Source organism: Populus alba, chromosome 19 (genome assembly GCF_005239225.2).
Source record: "Populus alba chromosome 19, ASM523922v2, whole genome shotgun sequence".
Taxonomy (NCBI): Eukaryota; Viridiplantae; Streptophyta; class Magnoliopsida; order Malpighiales; family Salicaceae; genus Populus; species Populus alba.
This window is the reverse complement of record NC_133302.1, coordinates 20,959,741-20,982,784: the sequence shown is the minus strand read 5'-3', so window position 1 is coordinate 20,982,784 and position 23,044 is coordinate 20,959,741. Positions and strand designations below refer to the sequence as shown.

Genomic DNA, 23,044 nt, shown 5'->3' with positions numbered 1-23,044 from the left:
GATTAGATAAGTTAGTGGATAGTGTTTCTACCAAGAGTGAATGCACGTCAAGTGTTTTGGATAAAAAAGGTTGTAGCATAGAAGAGGTGATGAAGGAGTTTCACTCCATTGAGGAAGTGGTGTTCGGTAGTGAGTTGTATTGTTTTGCAACTGAGTTTTTTATGGTTAGAAGTAGGAGGGAAATGTGGGCAACAATTGGTGATATGGACCGAAAATTTCAGTGGCTGAAATTAATGTTCGATCGAAGGGCAAACTACCGACCTTCAAGTAAGTTTACATTTCATACTTGGAAAACTTACATTAATATGTGTTATTGTGTGTTGTATGTTGCAGCAATGAAATTCTGTTTTGTGTCAAAAAAAATTCAATGTTTATGTGTTTTTTCGCAGGTTAAAGTGCAGCTCAAATTTGAGGTTCATGAGGTGTTGCTACGGCTGTAGAATTGGAAAATGGGTTATGTAAACGGTTCTGCCTTTGCTGTTTTTCCCAGGTTTCGTAACTTGTAACGTATCATATGTTGAACACTTTTTATGTATTTGTAGTTGTCGGCTGTTTGTTATGTTTGAGAAATTGTTAACAGCTATTGTTGTTCCTTTTAGAAGCTGTTATTGTAGGTTTAATAGTCTACTTTCAATGCTGGATAAATCTGTTTTCAGTTGGCTTTTTTCAGCCTTGAATTTTATATTGTAACGTAATGGATTGCATTGTGTTTTATGTGTTGAATGGCTGCTGATTGGTTGAATGTATGTTGAGTTGAAAGGCAGCTGAATGGTTGCACTATAGTTCCCTGCATGACTGTTTGAAAGTTGGTTGAATGGGAGTTGGTACCTTTGAATGGTTGGGGATGGTAAAAATGTTTGCTGCTGGGTTTGGCAGCAGTAAATATATGTTGGTGTGTGTGTTTCTATTTAAGATGCATTAGAATTCCTTTGCATTTTCATTGGCTGGACACAAAATTTGCAAGCATTCCAACGTGTATTGAGGGCTGTTTCAGGAGGTTTTGTTGCTGTTTTTACACTGCAACGTGAAGTGCATTGACTTTAGAAGGTTGGTTGTTAATTTTATGGATGCTTTTTAGTTAATAATGCTTTATATTTATGTTTTGTTAGCAGAATGTTGGTGTAAACAATTGTATGGCTGCTGCTCTTGCAATTAAACAAGTGTATTTATGGTTTTTTTTCAACTGACAGCAGCCCCTTCTCTTTATGGCTGCTGTTATTGTCAATTAAATAAGTGCATTTATGGTTTTTGAGCTTGCTTGTGCATGTACTTGAGAAAAGCCTTAAGTTTTTTTTCATGCATGTGCATGTTAATGTGCAGTTCAAGTGGTAAAAAGTGCTTTGATATTAAGGGTTGAGTCATTGAGAGTAGGCAGTTCTGAAGCCTCTTTGGAAAGATTATACACATGCGTAATGTGCTCTTGTCTGCTAGTGCATTTCCCTACTGTTTTTGGGTCTTTTTATACTGCACAATCGGCAACATTTTTTTCACATAACAAGCTTATCTAATTTCTGGCCAAGTCATGGATAATTAAGTTGTAATATGAAAATGGAAAATATTGCATTAACATAAAGAGAAAGTCATAGCTTATAAGAAAGTAGCTGAAGACTCTTTTTATATAAGTAATGTTTTAATCTCAACTCTTATAAGAAAGTTTTTCCACCAAAAAGTCACAATAAATCTATTGTTTTTTTCCTTAAACTAATTGACATTTCATATAATAAGTCTTAGGTTTTATAAATATCCTTGTTTGAACTTTGAAAGGGAAAGTCATAGCTTGATGATAAAACTAGATGGAGTAATGTATGTTTTGAAAGGGAAAGTCTAGGAAACTAAAAATTGTTTTTTACGTTTTACACCTTGCTACCAATTCGGGATTGCATGGCATTTCAAATCAGAACCAAGTTCTCTGAATGCATACTACTCTAAAAGAACACCGTGATAGGATACAAGGGATATGAATATAGGCCCTATATAGTGCACGTCTTAATTATATAAAAAGGGATTCTAATGTTTTTGCATCAACTGTTCTGAAAAGTTAGCTAATTTCTGCTATCAATTGAAAAGATATTCTATATTCTTCATATATTAATTGAAAAAATTTGATATTACCCTGGCGGTGATAATCGTGTACATTACAATTATTGTTGTGTTAAAAAATAGTGGATGCGTTACGTATACGTTAAAGATGCTCGATCTGTACCGCTTGATCGAACATAGATGTTTTATGTTAAGACTGTCATGAACGAAAAAAAAATTCAAAATAATTTAGTCAATGAACATTTATTTTGTATCGGTACGATGCAGGTTAAAAATTGATTAAAAATTTTTTTTTGTAGATATGGATGCGAACTGGTTTAATGCGCTGTTTGATGAACATTATGAAAATGTTATGAATAATGTTGGTCGGCATGTGTCCGATGGGTTTGTTGGTACAAGTTCTGTAAGTGGATTTGGAGGAAGTTTCAGTGATGGTTATGGAAACTACAATAGTGAGGTCCAGGATGACGACATAAATCAACAGGATGACGATGACAGTGGAGAATTATTTTGGCGTAGAGAGTGTGATCGCAAAAAATTAGTAATCTGCACTGCAGGAGCAATGGCTTTATATCACGAAACGTATATTTATAAAGAGCCATGTATGAATTCATATAACACTGGCATGCAATGGTTGATGGAAATTCTAAATGGTCATTGGATACGTTGTGTGAACATGTTTCGGATGGATTCTGACACATTAAATTGGCTTTGGAGTTGGAAACGATGTATTGGTTGAAACCGTCTAGACGGATGAGTGTTATTGAGAAATTAGGCATGTTTGTCTACACTTTAGCTCTAGGAGCGTCGAATAGGGAAGTGCAGGAGCGTTTTCAGCATTCAGGTGAAACTGTTTCAAGAAATTTCAATGCGGTGCTTCGTTCTGTGTGTTTGCTTGCAACGCATATAATAAGACCAGTCGATCCAGAATTCACAACAACTCCATTGGAAATTGCAATGAATCCGAGATACATGCCCTATTTCAAGGTAAGCAATATTGTGTACAAGTAGTTGAATATTTCAAAAGCTTATAATCAAATATTTACGTGCAATTAAATTGATTCGGCAATACACTTTATGTTTTTGTAGAATTGCATTGGAGCGATTGATGGAACACATGTACGTGCATGTGTTTCACAAGAAAATCAAATACCATTCATTGGTAGAAAAGGTATACCGACGCAAAATGTAATGGCAGCATGTAGCTTTGACATGCAATTTACATTTGTTTGGGCTGGGTGGGAAGGTAGTGCTCATGATACAAGAATATTTTATGAGGCGATTGGAAATACAAACATACAATTTCCGAGGCCACCAGAAAGTAGATTTTCTTTAAAAAAATATGTTTGTTCTGCTGTTCTAATTTTTTTTTTATGAAGTTTTTTTGTAAGTGGGAAAAAATTCTGACATCTATGCAGGGAAGTATTATCTTGTTGATTCGGGATATCCGAATGAGTACGGTTACTTGGGTCCATATAGAGGGGAAAGATATCATCTTCCAGAATTTCGTCGACGAGGACAACCCCGAACTCGAGAGGAACTATTTAACCGAGTCCATTCATAATTACGATGTGTGATCGAACGTACATTTGGAGTTTGGAAGAAAAGATGGCGAATCTTGCAAACCATGCCTGAGTTTCCTTACGAATCACAGGTTAAAATTGTTGTCGCATCAATGGCGCTGCACAACTATATTCGATGGAAGTCGAGCCAAGATGTTGCATTCAACAACTTTGATAACCACCCTGATTTCGTTCCTCAAGATATTTTTCCCGATGTCGTTCCACAATCACAAACGAGTTCACACCAGAGGGCGTCGGGTATGGATGATATTCGTGATGGCATTGCAAATTGTTTGATGGGGCAATAATATGTAATTGTAATAACAAATCAAACTTTGATTATTTAGCCGGTATTTATGTGCAAACAATATTTTATTTCCTCTTAACAAAAAAACTTATTTTATTTATGTTCTTTTTAGTCATTTTAGTTCCAAAAGCAACCGCAACCACAATTTAACCAAACATCTTTTTAACCACAATAAAGTCAAACCACAACTTTAACCAAACACTCAAATTATATACACAAACCACAGAAAAAGCACTTTTTTCAAAAATCACTTTTTTCCAACCACAACCACAACAATTCCAGCAAAAACAAACACTCTCTAAATAGAATATCCAATAGGCTGAGCCCAGCCCAAATGATAAAATACCACATTGTCTCACAAAGAAGGTGTCCATCTTGCAATTATTCATGCCTCTCAGTACAGTTTGAGGCCTTGGGGAATCCAAATTCGAAAGTATAAAATAAGGGTTTAGGAGTTCAAAATGTTTACCCCTTCTACATATATCTTCCCGAGCTACGCCTTTTGGGATGCGAAGTGGTCAAAGTCGAAAAAGGAGGTGGTGGCCTGAGCAGTGGCAGGTACTGTCTACATGGGGTTGTTCTGTGAGCAATATTGTTCATAGAACAGTTAGAATATTGATAGTATGACAGATTAATAAGAAGAAAAAGAGAATGATTGGATTTTGTAAAAGAATATTTAAAAATCATCTTAATTTAAAAACTTCAACTACTGTATAAGGATTAAAACGTAATTTTATATGAAGTCATAACCAAGTTTGAAACATACACAACACCATAGTAAAAAAGAAAACTCTAATAAGCATCTCTCTGCAGAAATTTAAACCTGTTGATGAGACCCAGCTCTTTTGAACTTACTACTGCATCCCCTCAAATGATTTTATATAATGGAATGTACTTAGATAAAGAAATGAGAGCTTTTAGTGCTGCATTACCATCTCCGGCGTTCCCATGTCTATGGATCTGCACCAGCACAGCTCTTTCAAGGCTTGAATCTCTTGTTGATGATGCTCACCTAAGGCAATCAGCTTCTGCAAAAAGTGCGTGGATGAAATTAATGGATATTATAAGAGACAAGATGTAAGCCTTCTATTGAGGAGCGAGTATTATTCATCTACATCTGCTTTCAAAGAGATCATGTACGCAAATTTTCTAATTAAAGTTTATGTTTGTAAGCATGAGAGTCACAAAGTTTACTCATCAATAATGTATACTCAATATAATGTATACTAATATATATAATTTACTATGGAAAGGTTCCCAGATTTAAACCAAATGGAATCGTAACAGCATTTCACGGTGTGGCACAAGAGACATGTATATACTCGTCCCAAGTTTTGTGAAAAGATCAGTTTATAGTGTATGAAGAGAAAATCCCACCTTCTCTAGTTCAAGTATAGAATCACTTTGACGCTGTAGCTCGATCTTCTGTTTGGTATTTTCTTCTATACGTACGTTCAGAAGCTTTTCCAAAATAGATGCTTGTCCTTCAAGGTTGCATTTGCTTTTCTCAAGTTCTTTCACCTCTGCCTTCAATTTTTCCACCTCTTTCTGCAAATTAGATAGGAAAAGAAATTAATGAACATGAGTTCTGTATGAGGGAAAGAAAATCACCACAAAAGAGTAATATTTGGCTGTCTACTTACCTTCTTTTTCACACGGTGATCTCTGTCGATATCCCGTTTGGATTTCTTCCCAGCTCTAGATGATGATGGTTGAGCAGAACCTCGGCGCCGCTTATGACCAGAGCCTGCGTGTTTGAACGTGTATGCATGAGCAGCATGGGGGCAGGCATACATGAATACTATTACAGTTAACTTTTTTCATTCTTTTTCAATTGGATTCCTGATTTAATCCCTAACTTAGGTTATTTGTATAATTTTTTTTCCTATAAAAATGGTCCACTAACCTTGTTTTTTGTATCTGTTTGACTTGGAATTATAATTGAAAAAATAGCTAATAAACCAATTACAATGATATTATAATTAGCTTAGGTAACCAATATAAATCAAAACGGTCATACAACAAATACATCGTACTAGTACTGAAAACATGTTTCACTAGAGAGAAATATAATATTGTGACAGCATATAATATTGGGGACCACATTCCATTTCATATTTTACTGAAGAAAAAATTGCAATTTAACATTGGATGCTAGAGGAGCAATAAGGAAATTGAATCGGAATTTTGTTAGTCTAGATGCACAATAATCATTTATGGTTTTGATGATAACTAAATATGTAATTAATAATTAATGTCTAAATACATATTTATGTTTATGTTTTACATTGATGACTTAAATATCAAACAAGCATAAAAGATTGAGTTTATGACTTTATATGTTTGTATTGATATGCTGGAAGAATGGTATAGGTAAGTTATGTTTTGACTTGACTAATGATTTTACATGAATAAGTGAATTTTGTGACTGTGGAAATATTGCTTGGTGTTACTAATGTTATCTTGTGCAAGGAATTTAAGATATGCATAAAGTTTTTGAAATGAAGCAATCAAATCAAGTTTCTTTAAAGAATTATCAAAGATGATTGGAAAAATTACCTCTAGTATTTTATAGTCCGGTTAAAGTTACATTTGCCTACTAAATTTTGAAGAATTACGTTTTGCATCCTTGATTAACACAAATTTTTAAATTGAACAAAAAGCCAAGCTACCCTTACATGTAATACATTAGAAAGTCAAACAAAAGACAAATTAAAATTTCATCTCCTCCAAACATGATTTCTCTATTCAAAAACTCTAAAAAAATCTCAAATTGAATTAAACTTGGGAAGAGCCCTTAAGTTTTCGATCATCTCTTTGAATCTCCATAAATCTCAAGTTGAATTTATTAATCTCAAATTAATATCCTCTCTAAATGCATATACACCCTAGAAATCCAATATCAATCAGTTTACTATTATCCACCTCTTATTGCAAATTCAATCGGGCTTCCTCCCTTTTTATTTGGACCTGGATTGAGGTATTATCTAATTGAATCAAAGGGATTAGGCAATTCAAGGCCTTTGTTCAAGTTCGAAGAGCTAGTCAAGGGAACAAATGGGTTTTCATCCCAAAATCTTTTTGGAGAAGATGGATTTGGTTTTGGATGTGGATTTTTTTTACAAGGGTAGATTTATTATTGAGGGAGGTGAAGGTGTGCTAGTGGATTTTAAAAGAAAATTGTCTTTTTCAATGGCATTATTAAGGTCATAATAGTAATTTAAAAGTGAAACAACAATGGCAACGAATATCGTTTTCAATTTCTTAGTGTTAGTGTTGTTCTATCAAGAGAAGCAAACCTCGATAGATGGGCTATGAGATAGGTTTGAGTGAGAATTTAGTAGTTTATGGATTGGAAATGAGATTGGAAATACTCTTTCAGGACCATTAACAAAAATGGTGATGGCTTTTAAACTTCCAGAGTGGATGAGTTGGGGTTTTTGAAGAAAGAACTAGGAAGGGATAAAATGGTATTGATTTTTGTTCCTTGATGAGAGTGGTTCTTGATGACTGTTGAACTTTTGTTTGGAATTTTAAGCAAATAATAAGGACAAGTTCTTAATGAGATAATCTGACAAATCGAGTGGTTCTTTTGTAAATCAGATTGGTTGTTGATGATAATGGTTGATCGGCATGGTGGCCAGTGTTGGGGTTGTTGACTATATATTTTGGAGAGTTATTACTATTAACAATAGTGGTTGGTGGATTATAGGAAAATAAACAATAACATGGGCCTTGTAAGGACTTGTTTAGCTGTGAGGAATAAAAAAAAAGAAAAAAAAAAGGGAAGTGATGGCTATGTTTGGTGTTTATGGGGAAAAGATGGGTGGAAAAAGATCACCAGAGTTTTTTATCTAATGGCAAATTTATAATATTTAATATAAAAGTTTTTTATCATTAAATGAAAAAAAAAAGTAAAGATAATCAGATAGTTTTTGTTGACTTTGTTGATGCATGCTAGGTATAAGATGTAAATTGTGAAGCACATAACAAAATTTAGGTTACAAAGTGTAATTTTTCAAAACTTGATAAACAAGTGCATTTTCAACCAAACTATAAGATGTTTGGGTAATTTGTCCTAAATATTATGATTTGGTTGATCTTTTGTTATTAGATGTCTTTTAATGATAAAATATACTTGATATATGTTTTGTAGCATTATATTTATATCATCATTGCATATAGTATATTAAATGAGAGGAGATATATATGTTGTCATGAATTGAATTTTTTTGCTTATATGAATTCATGTGTAAGTTGATATGATTTACGAGTTATATCAATTTTTATTAACTTGATTTTGTTCATTTTATTACACTAAAAGTTCCTTGTCATTTTCCAATTAAGTTAAGTAATACTTATAAGAAGTTGTACATAACTTATTTTACATTTAAAAATTAACTTGTCTTAAACTAAAAATATAACTTGTATTATAATAAAAAAAATCATTTTGTTTTAAACTTAAAAGTTAACTTTTTTTATCCTATATGTTTAAAGATTACAATATCATACTTGGATCATTATGTTTTTAAATGATGTAATAATCATATGTTTATTTGAATGCATATGTGATATGCTTGTATGACACATGCATTAATGTTTAAGTTAAATGTTGATTAAATACAAGGCCAAGACATCCATAAAAGTTAGAGTAAGTAGCTTTACTTAATGAAAATGAAAACACACATTACTTGCATTTGTATGTTGTATAAGCTTTGTGAAGATTAGATTCATTCAAGGAAATCATCAAATAAGCAAGGTATGGACATATGAAGTTCAAGAACAAAAAAGTTGGTGCAATAATGGTTTTTCGACTTTGATGATCAAGATCTTATACTAAGAGTTTGCCAAATATTATTTAATTTATTTATAAATTTGTTTCCACACCTACAAAACCCAAACAAACCTAAAAGTGCCCAAGAAAGTTTTTTTTTAAAAAAAGATCAAAACACCCAAAACAAGATAAATATTACCCCACCTAAATTGGTCTAAGGTTTTGAGAAATGACTTGCCATTTCTCAAAACAATTTGATCATTGTTGTAAGACAATTTAGTTGATTCCTAAAATTTTCGAAACTTTTCTAGTAACTTTAAAATGATCTAACCAATTCCAACAATGGTCTATTTGATTTTTCAAAGGGTAGAAATATTTTTAAAATTATTCCTAATATCTAGTTTGATTTGTTAGCTCTATAAATATTCCGCACTTTAGTAAAATATCCAAGAACATTCCAGGTAAGATTTTAATCTTATTCTCACTCTTAAACAACCTCGAACAACCTTAGATTTACTCTTGTTTAATCAAAAAACAAGGTTAAAGTCTTACTAGCAAAATTCTTCCATATGCTTCATTTGTATTTCATTTAATTTTATTAAGAGAATAATATTGTGAAAAGTGTAAATAATACATAAAACACTTGGGAAAACCTTTTAAAGGGTATTTAAGTGGTTTGATACTTGTCCATTTATAAGTATTGGTGAGGAAGGGCAAGTTAATCATATATCAATAAAAAGATTAGATAATAGGTTTTATTTTCAGCCTATGTGAAAGGATTAAGTTAGATCATGAACTTATGAAAAGGATTGGAAAAGGTTTCAAACTTTAACCTATGAAGAAGATAATATTTAAGGATTAGTCTTACCCATAAAATAGACCGCAAGAGTTTTAGTGAAACTTTTGAATGGTGGTTAAAAAAATATGAGCTTGTATAAAAATACTTGTGCACTCTCTCATTATGTATTGTAAATATCTTGACGCATTGATTGAATTTAGTGCATTATGTTATGTATATATTTTTTTAAATTAAGAAAAAAAAATTAACTGGAAACCTAGTTCACAATCCTTTTAAGTTCACCTAATCCATTTAAGTTCACCTAGCACTTTCAAGTTTGTCAAGGAATGAGAAATTCAATCTAAATAGAGTTTTTCTTTCTTATACCTTTTATATATATATATATATTATATATATATATATATATATATATATATATATATATATATATATAGGATGAATTTTATAGAAATTTTGGTTTGTTAAAATCTGATTATGATCAGCTAAATGTCATTGTTAAGGCTCCTATGTAGCTTTTCCATGAACTTCTTGGATTTTTTATTTAAATTGTAATTAAAATATTTATTAATCTTTATTAAGTGTGCATTATTGTATTCAGTTCTTTTGAATGATTATCCTAGTATTTATTTCCTACATCATCTTTTATACTATGTAAAAGGAAACCAAAGATATCATAAAAAGAGATATACACAAAGTTTTTCATTAGTTAAAGGTTGGGTGCCAAATTCAAAGGTTTCTTCATGGCTAATAAAGTTTTGACAACAAAAATTGCTTTAACATTTTTGTATTACTTATCTTCTCCACCGCTCAGTCATTCTCTTGTCGGCTCCGATACTCTTTTGTTCAATAAAAGTCAGTATTTCATAGAAAAGAAAATAACATTAAAAATGTTACAGTCTTTTGTTTCTTTTTTAACAAAGAAGAAAATCTCAAAAAAAAAAAAAAACCCTTAAAAAGAGTACAAAATAGAATCGCATGAAACCCAGGCCTAAAGAACTTAGCTTGAGCTGAAACAGTGAGAGAAATCAAAGATTATTCAACAGATCGGATGCTTAAAACATTTCCTTATTAGATATTCATCCATCCAACTAGATCTAACCATGCATCTATATATATTTAGCCAAAAAAGAAAATGAGAACATATATCATTCAACTCCAAGCGATTTTAAACAGATGAAGTCTCAAAATCATGAAAGATTCAATGGTTATTTTTATTTTATTATTTTATAATATAGTCTTATAATATAGTCCCGAAATTATGAAATATTAAATGGTTTTATAAAATCAAAACTACTAAATATAACCACAGTTATTTGACTTACCGGTGATACTTGCATCTTGAAGATCCTGAACCGAACTGGAATCCCCCTTTACCAAATTCCCTGCCATCTTCAAACTTTGAAGATATATAATTTCCGAGTGTTTTTCTTTTTTTGGAGAGGGAGGCAGAGACTGCGCTTGATAAATAATCCCATTTGCCCAAGGCAATGAAACGATTGATCTAGGGATCAATGGACTTCGAAAGTAATTGAACTAAAAACGTTCGATATCGGAAGATTCAAATCGGAAATACAAATTAGAATGGACCCACTTTTAAGTAAAATTAATGCTGTCCACAAATATATAGTGCTTTCATAAAGTAGCGAGACCAATAGATGACGGTACCCCACACAGCATAGTTTAATAATTCCTAATGTTATCCCTATACTTCTTATAACTTTCTAATTTTCCCCTTAATAAATAACAAAAAGCTTGCTCTTGACTTCCTTTTTATTTTGCGTACTTTTCTCTGATCCCCCTCGATTCCTCATATATGAAAACAAGTTTTTCATTTAATGGTTAGAAGATTCACGGAAACTTTTCGAGAAGTTGAAGGGTAATACTTGAAAATTAAGAATTTAAGGATAAAAGTTGAATAATGTTGATGAATTTGTAAGGACAAAATTGAATTTTACCACTCGAACAGGAAAACATTTAGAAAAGTGTGCTAAATATAACATGAATTATGCTTTGCACATGATAAATTATTTATGAGTAAATTCAAGTGCTCTCAATCCATTAATTATAACATGCTTATGAACTAACATAGATATCGTTAGAATAACTTGGAATTCAGAAGTAAAAAAGAACTATTACATTATCAAAACTTAAAATTAAAAACAATATATATTAAATAACTCAAGGCCATTTTACTACCAAATTAAAATGAAAGGGGTCTCATAAGCTAGCTTTTGAAGGGAAAATAGATCCAAGACCACTTAACAGGGCACACATATTAGTATAGCAAATCCTAAATCAATGATATAATTGTGTGGTCAAGCAGGAATATAAATGAAATGGGAAATAATTCATTCCATGAAAACACTCGAAGTCACGAATCTTAAGAAAAAAAATAAACACATAAAGCACACTGGAAATTTAATCATTTTTTTTTATCAGAAATTAAAAGTAGAAGAAAAAACCTACTAGATTCTCTTCTATACGCCATCCTTTAGTGTGATTGTCAAACCATTAATGGAAAAAATGTCCGGTTTACTTGATGGATAAGTACTTCTGCTAAAAGATGTAGAAAACCTAACCTGCTGTTGTATGAAAGCTTGTTAGGTTTAAAAAAATAAATATTGATATACTATTTTATTATATATAAAAAAAACTTTAATCCAACTATAGAAATACGATGATAAAATTAAAATTGCTGATCTTTTGATTAAGAGAGTGTTTTTGAGTGAGTTTCAACTTATTTTTTTTGTTAAAATTTAATTATTATTTTTTTCAAATTAATTTTTTAATGTTTTAGGATCGTTTTGATGTGGTGATGTCAAAAATTAATTTTAAAAGAACAAAAAAAAGTTAGTTCGATTTTTTTTTCAAATAAAAAATATTTTTAAAAGTAATCGCTATCACATTTTCAAACACTTTCTGGATACGCTCTCATTTAATGTTAAGAACAAATGAAGGGATAATTAAGCAAATAATTGACATTCAAGAACACAATTAACTTTGTGAAAACGAGATTCAATTAAACATTATGAAAGAATGTTGGGACTAATAGAGTCGTAAGCATGAGAAAGAATAGTCATATAAGAGCAAATACAATAAAAATGCGATGATCTCTCCTAAGTTATTGAAAAGCTTATTTCGTTATATATACCAACCTGATATAAAAGCACTATTAAAACTTTGTTTAAAATTATATAAATCATAGTTGTAAAATCTGGATTAACTATTTGAAACTAAGTTATTGCATTTTTTTTTTTATGTATACCAACTTAATATAAAAGCAATATTAAAACTTCTCTTTAAAATTATATAAATTATAGTTGTAAAATCTAGATTAACTTAGTAGGTCAACTAGCTGATTTGAAACTAAGCGGTTGCAAAGCTTATTTCTTAATTCATGTGTACCAAACTAATATAAAAGCAATATTAAAATTACTCTTTAAAACTATATAAATTATAGTTGTAAAATTTAGATTAATCTATTAAATTAATTTAGGACTCGGTTAACTTAAACTAATTTGAGCTGAAAAACAAATAAAAAAAAAAAACAAGTAAGCTAACTAGGTTTAAAACTTGAGTTAACCAAACTTAATCCAATAAAAACCAGGTCTTCAATCCATATATTCTTTTTAAAAAAAAACATTGGTTAAAACAATTTTGTTTTCATCCTCTTTTAAAAGAAAATTGTGAAAACAAAATTGGAGGATGAGCCAGATCAATTTAATGGGCTTGCTACCCGGATTTTGCTATACTCGGGTCAAGTTTTATAACTTGGGATGTAAAGAAATTAATTAATTTTGGATATGCATGACCTGACTGATATTAGGGAAAAAAACCAACAAGAACAAAGGAAGAAATACCTGAGGCAAACTAAAAGGTTACATAATAAAGAGAATATCCAATAGGCTGAGCCCAGCCCATATGATAAAATACCACATTGTCTCGCAAAGAAGGTTTCCATCTTGCAATTATTCATGGCTCTCAGTACACTTTGAGGCCTTATTGAATCCAAGCTCGAAAATATAAAATAAGGGTTTAGCAGTTCAAAATGTTTACCCTTTCTAGATATGTCTTGCTGAGTTAGGCCAATTGGGATGCGAAGTGGTCAGCGTTGAAGAAGTAGGTGGTGGCCTGAGCAGTGGCAGGTGTCTCCATGGGGTTGTTCTGTGAACAATATTGTTCATAGAACAGTTAGAATATTGATAGTATGGCAGATTAATAAGTAGAAAAAGAGAATGATATATTTTGTAAAAAAAATATTTACAAATTATCTTAATTTAAAAACATCAACTACTGTATAAGGATTAAAACCTAATTTTATATTAAGTCATAGCTAAGTTTGAAACCTACACAACACCATAGTAAAAAAGAAAACTCTAATAAACATCTCTATGCAGAAATTTAAACCTGTTGATGAGACCCAACTCTTTTGAACTTTCTACTGCATCCCCTCAAATGATTTTATATGATAGAATGTACTTAAATAAAGAAATTAGAGCTTTTAGTGCTGCATTACCATCTCTCCGGCGTTCTCAGTATGCCAATTTCCCACGTCTATGAGCCCCGAGGTGCACACCCGCATCTGCCGTTCATGTTCCTCTTTCAAGGCATGAATCTCCTGTGCATGTTCCTCTTTCTCCTGTGCATGTTCCTCTTTCAAGGCATGAATCTCCTGTGCATGTTCCTCTTTCTCCTGTGCACGTTCCTCTTTCAAGGCATGAATCTCCTGTGCATGTTCCTCTTTTAAGGCATTCATCTTTTCCTTACCTGAGGCAGTCAACTGCAGCCAAAAGCGTGTTGACGAAATTAATGGATATCATAAGAGACAAGATGTAATTAGCATTCTATTGAGGAGTGAGTATGATTCATCTACATCTGCTTTCAAAGAGATAATGTACACAAATTTTCTAATTAAAGTTTATATTTGTAAGCATGAGAGTCAAAAAGTTTACTCATCAATAATGTATACTCAATATAATTTACTATGAAAAGGTTCCCAGATTTAAACCAAATGGAATCGTAACAGCATTTCACGGTGTGGCACAAGAGACATATGTATACTCGTCCTAAGTTATGTGAAAAGATCAGTTTATGAAGAAAAAATACCACCATCTCTAGTTCAAGTATAGAATCACTTTGACTCTTTTGCACGATCTTCAGGTTGCTATTTTCTTCTCTAGTTTCCTTCAGATCCATTCTCGACTGAAATGCTTGTCCATCAGCGTGGAATTTGCTTTCCTTAAGTTTTTCCATCTCTGCCTTCAATTTTTCAATCTCTGCCTTCAATTTTTCCACCTCTTCTTCTTCTTTAGTTTCCTTCAGATCCATTCTCGACTGAAATGCTTGTCCATCAGCGTGGAATTTGCTTTCCTTAAGTTTTTCAATCTCTGCCTTCAATTTTTCAATCTCTGCCTTCAATTTTGTTGGGAAAAAACTAGGAACAAATAACCGGACACCAATCTACCCGGATCAATATAGCGGAATACAAGTTCCAATTCTTTTCCCTCTTTGTGCAGTAAAAACAGAATCAAACAATGACAAAAAATAATGCAAATAATCGCACAAATCAACACCAAGATTTTTACGTGGAAAACCCGATGCGGGAAAAACCACGGGACCATAGTCCACCTAAAAACTTCCACTATTAACAAATAATGGGTTCACAACTGTTCTTCCTTAGATTCAACATATACATCATCAAGAATAACTTATTCTCGGATTACAACAAGAGTATAAGAGAATTATTGGAGAAAAACTCACAATACTGACAGTCCTGTTTTCTGTCAAAACGGCCAGCTTCCACACCACCAATCTTCGATCCAACCGTCGAGAATGAAGAGTAACATGTCTAGAAGTTACTATCAAACTTTCAGCCCGATCCAACGATGAACGAGCTGGGAATCGAAGGAAGAACACAGGCTGCTCTGCTGCCTCTTCCTCTCTCTTTTTCTCTCGGTTTTCTCTTCTCTCTTATGTTTCTTCTACTGCCATCTACAGTGAACTAGCTGTGTTTTTTAACTAAAGAGACAGCCAAGTCTCTTGCCAATTAATGTGGTGGTCCCACCATCACATGGTGCGGGACCACACACAACAAATCTCCCCCTTACGCACCATGTGAGGAATTCGCCATACTGGCGATCAATATGTAACCTTCAATTTAGGAGGCTCTGACAAGCCTGCTTCCCTTCTGCAAAACTCAAACTTCTTTCTCGGTAGAGGTTTGGTCATCATGTCTGACACGTTGTCATCGGTATGAATCTTCTCAACAATAAATGACTTCATCTCCATAGCATCTCGAATCCATTGATATCTAACATCAATGTGCTTTGATCAAGAGTGAAAAGTAGGATGCTTACTGAGATGGATTGCACTTTGACTATCACAGTGCAACACAAAGTTCTCTTGAACTAGGCCAAGTTCATGTAAGAACTTCTTTATCCATAACAACTATTTGCCCCCTTCAGTAAGAGCAATATATTCAGCTTCTGTAGTGGATAATGCAACACATTTTTGCAACCTTGATTGCCATGAGACTGCTCCCCCTGCAAACTTCATCAAATATCCTGATGTGGACTTTCTAGAATCAACATCACCAGCCATATCTGCATCTGTGTATCCATCCAACACAAGTTTATTATTACCAAAACATAGGCTGAAACTAGAAGTACCTTTGAGATACCTGAGTATCCATTTCACTGCTGACCAGTGTTATTTACCAGGATTGGAGAGGAACCGACTAACCACACCAACTGCATGAGTTATATTCGGCCTTGTGTAAACCATGACATACATCAAGCTACCAACTACGGATGCATAACGAACCTTTTTCATCTCATCTCTTTCTTCATCACTTGAAGGACACTGCTTAGAACTTAGTTTAAAGTGGCTTGCAAGTGGAGAACAAACTGGTTTGGAGTTACTCATGTCGAATCTCTCAAGAACCTTTTGAACATATCTCTCCTGAGATAGCCAAAGTTTCTCCTTCTTCCTGTCACATGTGATTTTCATGCCGAGAATTTGTTTTGTCGGTCCTAAGTCTTTCATTGCAAAAGACTTGCTTAACTCTTCCTTTAACATCTGAATCTTCTTAGCATCATGGCCAACAATCAACATATCATCCACATACAATAGGAGAATAATAAAGTTTCCATCAGGAAACCTTTTCATAAATACACAATGATCAGAAGTGGTCCTGTCATAACCATGATCCACCATGAAAGAATCAAACTTCTTATACCATTGTCTTGGAGCTTGCTTTAAACCATATAGGCTCTTTTTCAACTTGCAAACTAACTACTCTTTACCTTTTGCTTCAAACCCTTCAGGCTGCTCCATGTAGATCTCTTCATCTAAATCACCATGGAGAAAGGCAGTTTTCACATCAAACTGTTCAACTTCAAGATTCAAACTAGCAGCTAAGCCAAACACAACTCGGATTGAAGACATCTTGACCATTGGTGAAAAGATTTCTTCAAAATCAATACCCTTCTTCTGACCGAAACCTTTCACAACTAATCTTGCCTTGTACCTTGGTTGCGAGCAATGTTCATCAATTTTCAACTTGAACACCCATTTGTTCTTGAGTGCTTTCTTACCTTTAGGAAGCTTCACTAACTCAAAAGTATGGTTTTCATGCAACGATTTCATCTCTTCTTGCATTGCTTTCAACCACTCACTTTTCTTCTCATGTGACATAGCTTCATTAAAGCATTCTAGCTCTCCCCCATCAGTAACCAGCACATACTCATGAGGAGAGTATTTGGTGGAAGGTTGGCGAGGTCTAGTTGACCTCCTCAATTGTGGCTCATCTGGAGCTTCCTGCATAACCTGTTCAGGAATAACATCAATATCATTATTAGCTTATTCAGGATCATCAACTAATGGCTCATTAAGAAAACCACCATTATCATCATTTTGCAAATCTCCCCCGTGATTAGCAGGCATCAAAAAGTATACTGTGGAGTAGGTGTTGGACTTTGAATTAGATGGAATAAAAGTAGTAGACTCTGTTTTCTCCTTCTGTTCAAAGTCTTCAATGGTTTGATCTTCAAAGAAAATAACATCTCTGCTTCTCACAATTTTCTTCTCCTTTGGATCCCATAACCTATAGCCAAACTCATCATCTTCAGAGCCCAAGAAAACACACTGTTTTGTCTTGCTGTCAAGCTTAGACCTTTCATCCCTCAGAATATGTACGGATGCTCTGCATCCAAACACTCTCAAGTGTGTATAAGAGACATCCTTTCCTTTCCAAACTCTATTTGGAACATCAAAATCAAGAGGAACTGATGGAGAAAGGTTGATCATGGCAATTGCAGTCTTCATTGCCTCACCCCAAAAGGACTTAGGTAGCTTTGCATGAGAGAGCATACATCTAATTCTTTCAACAATGGTTCTGTTCATTCTCTCAGCCACTCCATTCTACTGTGGAGTCTTAGGAACTGTCTTCTCCAACTTGATACCATGTTCCCTGCAATACTTCTCAAAAGGACCCCTATATTCACCACCATTGTTAGCTCGAATACATTTCAGCTTTCTACCAGTTTCTCTTTTAACTCTGGCATGGAAATCCTTAAAGACATCAAGCACATGATCTTTGGATTTCAAACAATTGGCCCAAATTTTCCTGGAGTGATCATCAATAAAACTAACAAAGTACAATGCACCTCCAAGAGACTTATCAATCATAGAGCAAACATCAGTATGAACTAAGTCAAGAACATGTGACCTTCTATGTGAAGGTGATCTTTGAAATGCGACTCTATGTTGTTTACCAATTAAACAATGAGTACATATGTTCAGGTTCATACCTTTCAATGAAAGGTAGTTCTTCTTGGCAAGGATGCCAAGGCCTTTCTCACTCAAATGTTCAAGCCGTTTATGCCATAAATCAGTAGAGCAATCTTCAATTGCATTCACCTCCCCTTTGATCACCTTGGCTGTGACATTGTAGAGACCCATCTTCTTCCTTTTTAGCAACAATTAAGGAATTCTGGAGAGCTTCCATTTACCATCTCCAAAGTAGTTGTGATAGCCTTCTTCATCAAGAGTACCTGTAGAGATCAAGTGTAGGCGCATATCAGGCACATGCCTAACATCTTTGAGTAGCAACTTGCACCCAGTATTGGTTTCCAACCAAATGTCTCCAATGCCCACAACACTAGCCATCCCTTGATTTCCCATCCTAACTTGACCAAAGTCACCAGCAATGTAGGATGTGTAGAAATCATGTTGAGGTGTAACATGGTAAGAAGCTGCTGAATCTGCAATCCAGGTGGTATCCTGACATGCAAGATTAACACAACCATCATCACAAACAATGGCAACATCACCATCAAATACAACTGCAGCTGTACCATTCTTTTCATTCTTGTCTTCATTTTTACCCTTTTGATATCTTTTATACTTTCTACAATCTTTTTGAATATGCTCAGGCTTGTCACAATAATAACACTTGAAACCCTTCATTGATTGAGATCTTCCTTTTGGCTTCCATTTGCCTTTTCTATTGCTGGATTCTCTATCTTGTTTGCTGTGAGAGAACCTGCTTGGACTTCTCCCCCGACTTTCTGTAACAAGTGCATGAGACTCGGAAGTGCTTGTCCCTTTCCTCCTCTTCTTTTCGTTGAGGATGCAATCCTTCACTATTTTCAAAGTGATCTTTCCATTCGGAGTAGAATTGCTAAGTGACACCACCAAAGTCTCTCAACTATCCGGCAATGAACTCAATAGGATTAATGCTTGCATTTCATCAGCTAACTCAAGATTCATCAATGAAAGCTGATTCAAAAACCCTTGGAATACATTTATATGCACCGAAGCATCTTCACCATCTCTATACTTCAAATTCACAAGGTCTCTAATTACAAAAACCTTGTTTTGTGCACTCTCCTTGGCAAAGGTTTCTTCCAACATCTTTCAAACTGTATAGCAGTCATGTTCTTGAGAAATATGATTAATGAACTTAGAAGATACCCATTTTCTAACATTAGCGGTAGCCTTTCTATTAAGCTCATTCCATTTTGCATCATCCATTTCATCAGGCTTTATTCCTTTATATTCAATCAGCAAAGCCAAATCATTGCAATATAAGTGATCCTCCATCATTGTTTTCCATAGGAAATAATTTGAGGAAGTGAGCTTTATCATGCCTGAATCTTCCTTTTCCATTTTAACTGCACAAGAAATTCAATCTACATAACCAGTGCTCTGATATCACTTGTTGGGAAAAAACTAGGAACAAATAACCGGACACCAATCTACCCGGATCAATACAGCGGAATACAAGTTCCAATTCTTTTCCCTCTTTGTGCAGTAAAAACAGAATCAAACAATGACAAAAAATAATGCAAATAATCACACAAATCAACACCAAGATTTTTACGTGGAAAACCCGATGCGGGAAAAACCACGGGACCGTAGTCCACCTAAAACTTCCACTATTAACAAATAATGGGTTCACAACTGTTCTTCCTTAGATTCAACTAAGGGATTCAACATATACATCATCAAGAATAACTTATTCTCGGATTACAACAAGAGTACAAGAGAATTATTGGAGAAAAACTCACAATATTGACAGTCCCGTTTTCTGTCAAAACGGCCAGCTTCCACACTACCAATCTTCGATCCAACCGTCCAGAATGAAGAGTAACGTGTCTAGAAGTTGCTATCAAAATTTCAGCCCGATCCAACAATGAACGAGCTGGGAATCGAAAGAAGAACACAGGCTGCTCTGCTGCCTCTTCCTCTCTCTTTTTCTCTCGGTTTTCTCTTCTCTCTTATGTTTCTTCTACTACCATCTACAGTGAACTGGCTGTGTTTTTAAACTAAAGAGATAGCCAAGTCTCTTGCCAATTAATGTGGTGGTCCCACCATCACATGGTGCGGGACCACACACAACAAATTTTTCCACCTCTTCTTCTTCTTTAGTTTCCTTCAGATCCATTCTCAACTGAAATGCTTGTCTATCAGCGTGGAATTTGCTTTCCTTAAGTTTTTCCATCTCTGCCTTCAATTTTTCATTCTCTGCCTTCAATTTTTCCGCCTCTTCTTCTTCTTTAGTTTCCTTCAGATCCATTCTCAACTGAAATGCTTGTCCATCAGCGTGGAATTTGCTTTCCTTAAGTTTTTCCATCTCTGCCTTCAATTTTTCAATCTCTGCCTTCAATTTTTAGATATAGAATTATGATTTTTAGATATATATATATATATATATATATATATATACTCGTCCTAAGTTTTGTGAAAAGATCAGTTTATAGACTATAGTGTATGAAGAGAAAATCCCACCTTCCCTAATTCAAGTATAGAATCACTTTGACTCTTTTCCACGATCTTCAGGTTGATATTTTCTTCTCTAGTTTCCTTCAGATCCAATCTCAGCTGAAATGCTTGTCCTTCAAGGTGGGAATTGCTTTTCTCAAGTTCGTCCGTCTTTGCCTTCAATTTTTCATCCTCTACCTGCAAATTAGATAGGAAAAGAAATGAATATGAGTTATGTATGAGGGAAAGAAAAATAAAGAAAATCACCACAATGGAGTACTAGAGAGGGGTAATATTTGGCTGGCTACTTACCTTCTTTTTCTCACGTTGATCTTTGCTTCTCTCCGCTGCGCTTTTCTTCCCAGCTCGGGGCCGCTTATGACCAGAGCCTGCGTGTTTGAACGTGTATGCATGAGCTGCTTTGGGACAGGCATGCATGAATACCATTACAGTTTAACTTTTTTCCTTCTTTTTCAATTGTATTCCTGATTTAATCCCTAACTTAGGTTATTTGGATAATTTGTTTTCCTATAAAAATGGTCCACTAACCTTGTTTTTAGTATCTGCTTGACGTGGAATTATAATTAAAAAATAGCTAATAAACCAATTAAAATGATATTATAATTAGCTTAGGTCACCAATATAAATCAAAACGGTCATGCAACAAATCCATCGTGCTAGTACTCAAAACATGTTTTACTAGAGAGAAATATAATATTGTGTACAGCAAATGAGGTTTTATCATTTTTCAAAGAGTCATGCTACCATATTCTTATCTTCTTAATTATTTGTGATATGTGCTTATTAAAAAGAGATAAAAGAGGTATATGATATTTAGTTATGTGTTTTCATATGCTAATCTTAATTGTATTTTTGTTAAATAAATAATTGAAAAAATTATTCATAACATTCTATAGTTTGGTTGAAGTTGTATTTGCCTACCAAGTTTTAAAAATTAAACTTTTCATTCTTGATTAAGATAAATTTTTAAATTGGATAAAAAACCAAGCTATCCTATAATTTAAAAAGTCAAACAAAAAACAAATTAAAGTTTCCTCTCCTCCAAATACAATTCTCTCTTCAAAATCCCTAAAACAATCTCAAATTGAAGCATGGGAAGAACCCTCAAGTTTTGAATCATGTCTTTGAATCTCCACAAACCCCAAGTTGAATTTATTAATCTCAAATTAATATCCTCTCTAAGTGTATCTACGCTCCCTACAAATCCAACATCAATCATCCACCCATTGTTGCAAAATCAAACGGGCTTCCTCCCTTTTTCATCCGGACTTGGATCGATGAATTAATTATCTAATTGAATCAAGCGGACTAGGCAATTCAAGGACTTTGTATGGGTTTGAAGAGCTACTAAATATGACCACAATTATTTGACTTACCGGTGACACTTTGATCTTGAACATCCTGAACCGAACTGGGATCCTCCTTCCCCAAATTCCCTGCCATCTTCGAACCTCCTGAAGATATACAATTTCAGTGTTTTTTCTTATAATATAGTGTCAAAATTATGAAAGATTAAATGGTTTATAAAATGAAAACTACTAAATATAACCACAATTATTTGACTTACCGATGATACTTGGATCTTGAACACCCTGAACCGAACTGGAATCCTCCTTCCCTAAATTCCCCGCCATCTTCGAACCTCCTGAAGATATGCAATTTCAGTGTTTTTTTTTTTTTCTTTTTTTTTGGAGAGGGAGGGAGAGGCTACAGCTGATAAATAATCCCATTTGGGCAAGGCCATGAAACAGCCGGCCAACGGATCAATCGATTTCTAAAGCAAATCGTTCGATATATATCGAAGGATTCAATAAAATAGTGCTTCATGAAGTAGCTGCACTCCGAAGTCCTACCGGCCCCTATATAGTTTAATAATTCCTAATATTAATTATCCCTATACTTCTTCTAACTTTCTATTCTTCCCCTTAATAAATAACAAAAAGCTTGCTCTTGACTTCCTTTATATTTCTTACTTTTCTCTGATCCCCCCCGATTCCTCATATATGCTTCACTATGAGTGTGTTTGGCATTGCGGTAACTGTTGTGATTGTGGCTTGAAAAAAAATTGTTTTTATAAAAAGTATTTTTAGTTGAGGTTGGTTTGAAAAAATAGATGTTTGGTTAAAACTGTGGTTGAAATTGAGGTTGAAGAAAAAATAGTTTAATGTGTTTGGTTAAAAATATTTTTAAAATTGAGGTTATAAAATAATTTTAAAAAATATATATTAATATTGATGATTTTTAATTTAAATATTGTCAATTTAACTACTGCTATT

At 33.7% G+C, this 23,044-nt stretch overlaps 3 protein-coding genes across 3 annotated transcripts; all 3 read right to left on the bottom strand.

Moving 5' to 3' along the window:
* Positions 1 to 4,185: 4,185 nt before the first annotated feature.
* Positions 4,186 to 11,068, bottom strand: LOC118029144 (uncharacterized). The gene is made up of 5 exons (XM_035032954.2): positions 10,805 to 11,068; positions 5,553 to 5,656; positions 5,287 to 5,457; positions 4,842 to 4,937; positions 4,186 to 4,489 (listed from the first exon to the last, which is right to left on the bottom strand). The coding sequence occupies exons 1-5, from the start codon at positions 10,869 to 10,871 to the stop codon at positions 4,475 to 4,477; spliced, it is 453 nt and encodes a 150-aa protein (XP_034888845.1). The 5' UTR covers positions 10,872 to 11,068; the 3' UTR covers positions 4,186 to 4,474.
* Positions 11,069 to 13,551: 2,483 nt separating this feature from the next.
* On the bottom strand, positions 13,552 to 14,810 carry LOC118029142 (uncharacterized). The gene is made up of 4 exons (XM_073406619.1): positions 14,589 to 14,810; positions 14,184 to 14,262; positions 13,999 to 14,114; positions 13,552 to 13,646 (listed from the first exon to the last, which is right to left on the bottom strand). Exons 1-4 carry the CDS (start codon positions 14,808 to 14,810, stop codon positions 13,563 to 13,565), a joined length of 501 nt encoding a protein of 166 aa, XP_073262720.1. The 3' UTR covers positions 13,552 to 13,562.
* Positions 14,811 to 19,947: 5,137 nt separating this feature from the next.
* Positions 19,948 to 22,574, bottom strand: LOC118029146 (uncharacterized). Its single transcript, XM_073406632.1, has 4 exons — positions 22,336 to 22,574; positions 22,145 to 22,222; positions 21,060 to 21,136; positions 19,948 to 20,945 (listed from the first exon to the last, which is right to left on the bottom strand). Exons 1-4 carry the CDS (start codon positions 22,400 to 22,402, stop codon positions 20,748 to 20,750), a joined length of 420 nt encoding a protein of 139 aa, XP_073262733.1. The 5' UTR covers positions 22,403 to 22,574; the 3' UTR covers positions 19,948 to 20,747.
* Between the last annotated feature and the right edge of the window lie 470 nt (positions 22,575 to 23,044).

Bases quoted from the DNA above. Each gene is read 5' to 3' on its own strand.
- LOC118029144 (XM_035032954.2), bottom strand. From the start codon at position 10,871: ATGGCAGGGAATTTGGTAAAGGGGGATTCCAGTTCGGTTCAGGATCTT. The intron at 5,657-10,804 runs GTAAGTCAAATA...TCAAACACGCAG, and splicing joins TCAAGATGCAAGTATCACCG to GCTCTGGTCATAAGCGGCGC. The intron at 5,458-5,552 runs GTAAGTAGACAG...TCTAATTTGCAG, and splicing joins ATCACCGTGTGAAAAAGAAG to AAAGAGGTGGAAAAATTGAA.
- LOC118029142 (XM_073406619.1), bottom strand. From the start codon at position 14,810: ATGGATCTGAAGGAAACTAAAGAAGAAGAAGAGGTGGAAAAATTGAAG. The intron at 14,263-14,588 runs GTATTTTTTCTT...TTTTGGCTGCAG, and splicing joins TACTTGAACTAGAGATGGTG to TTGACTGCCTCAGGTAAGGA. The intron at 13,647-13,998 runs GTAATGCAGCAC...TATTGTTCACAG, and splicing joins CTGAGAACGCCGGAGAGATG to AACAACCCCATGGAGACACC.
- LOC118029146 (XM_073406632.1), bottom strand. From the start codon at position 22,402: ATGGCGGGGAATTTAGGGAAGGAGGATTCCAGTTCGGTTCAGGGTGTT. The intron at 22,223-22,335 runs GTAAGTCAAATA...GTATATCTTCAG, and splicing joins TCAAGATCCAAGTATCATCG to GAGGTTCGAAGATGGCAGGG. The intron at 21,137-22,144 runs GTAAGTCAAATA...TCAAACACGCAG, and splicing joins TCAAGATCAAAGTGTCACCG to GCTCTGGTCATAAGCGGCCC.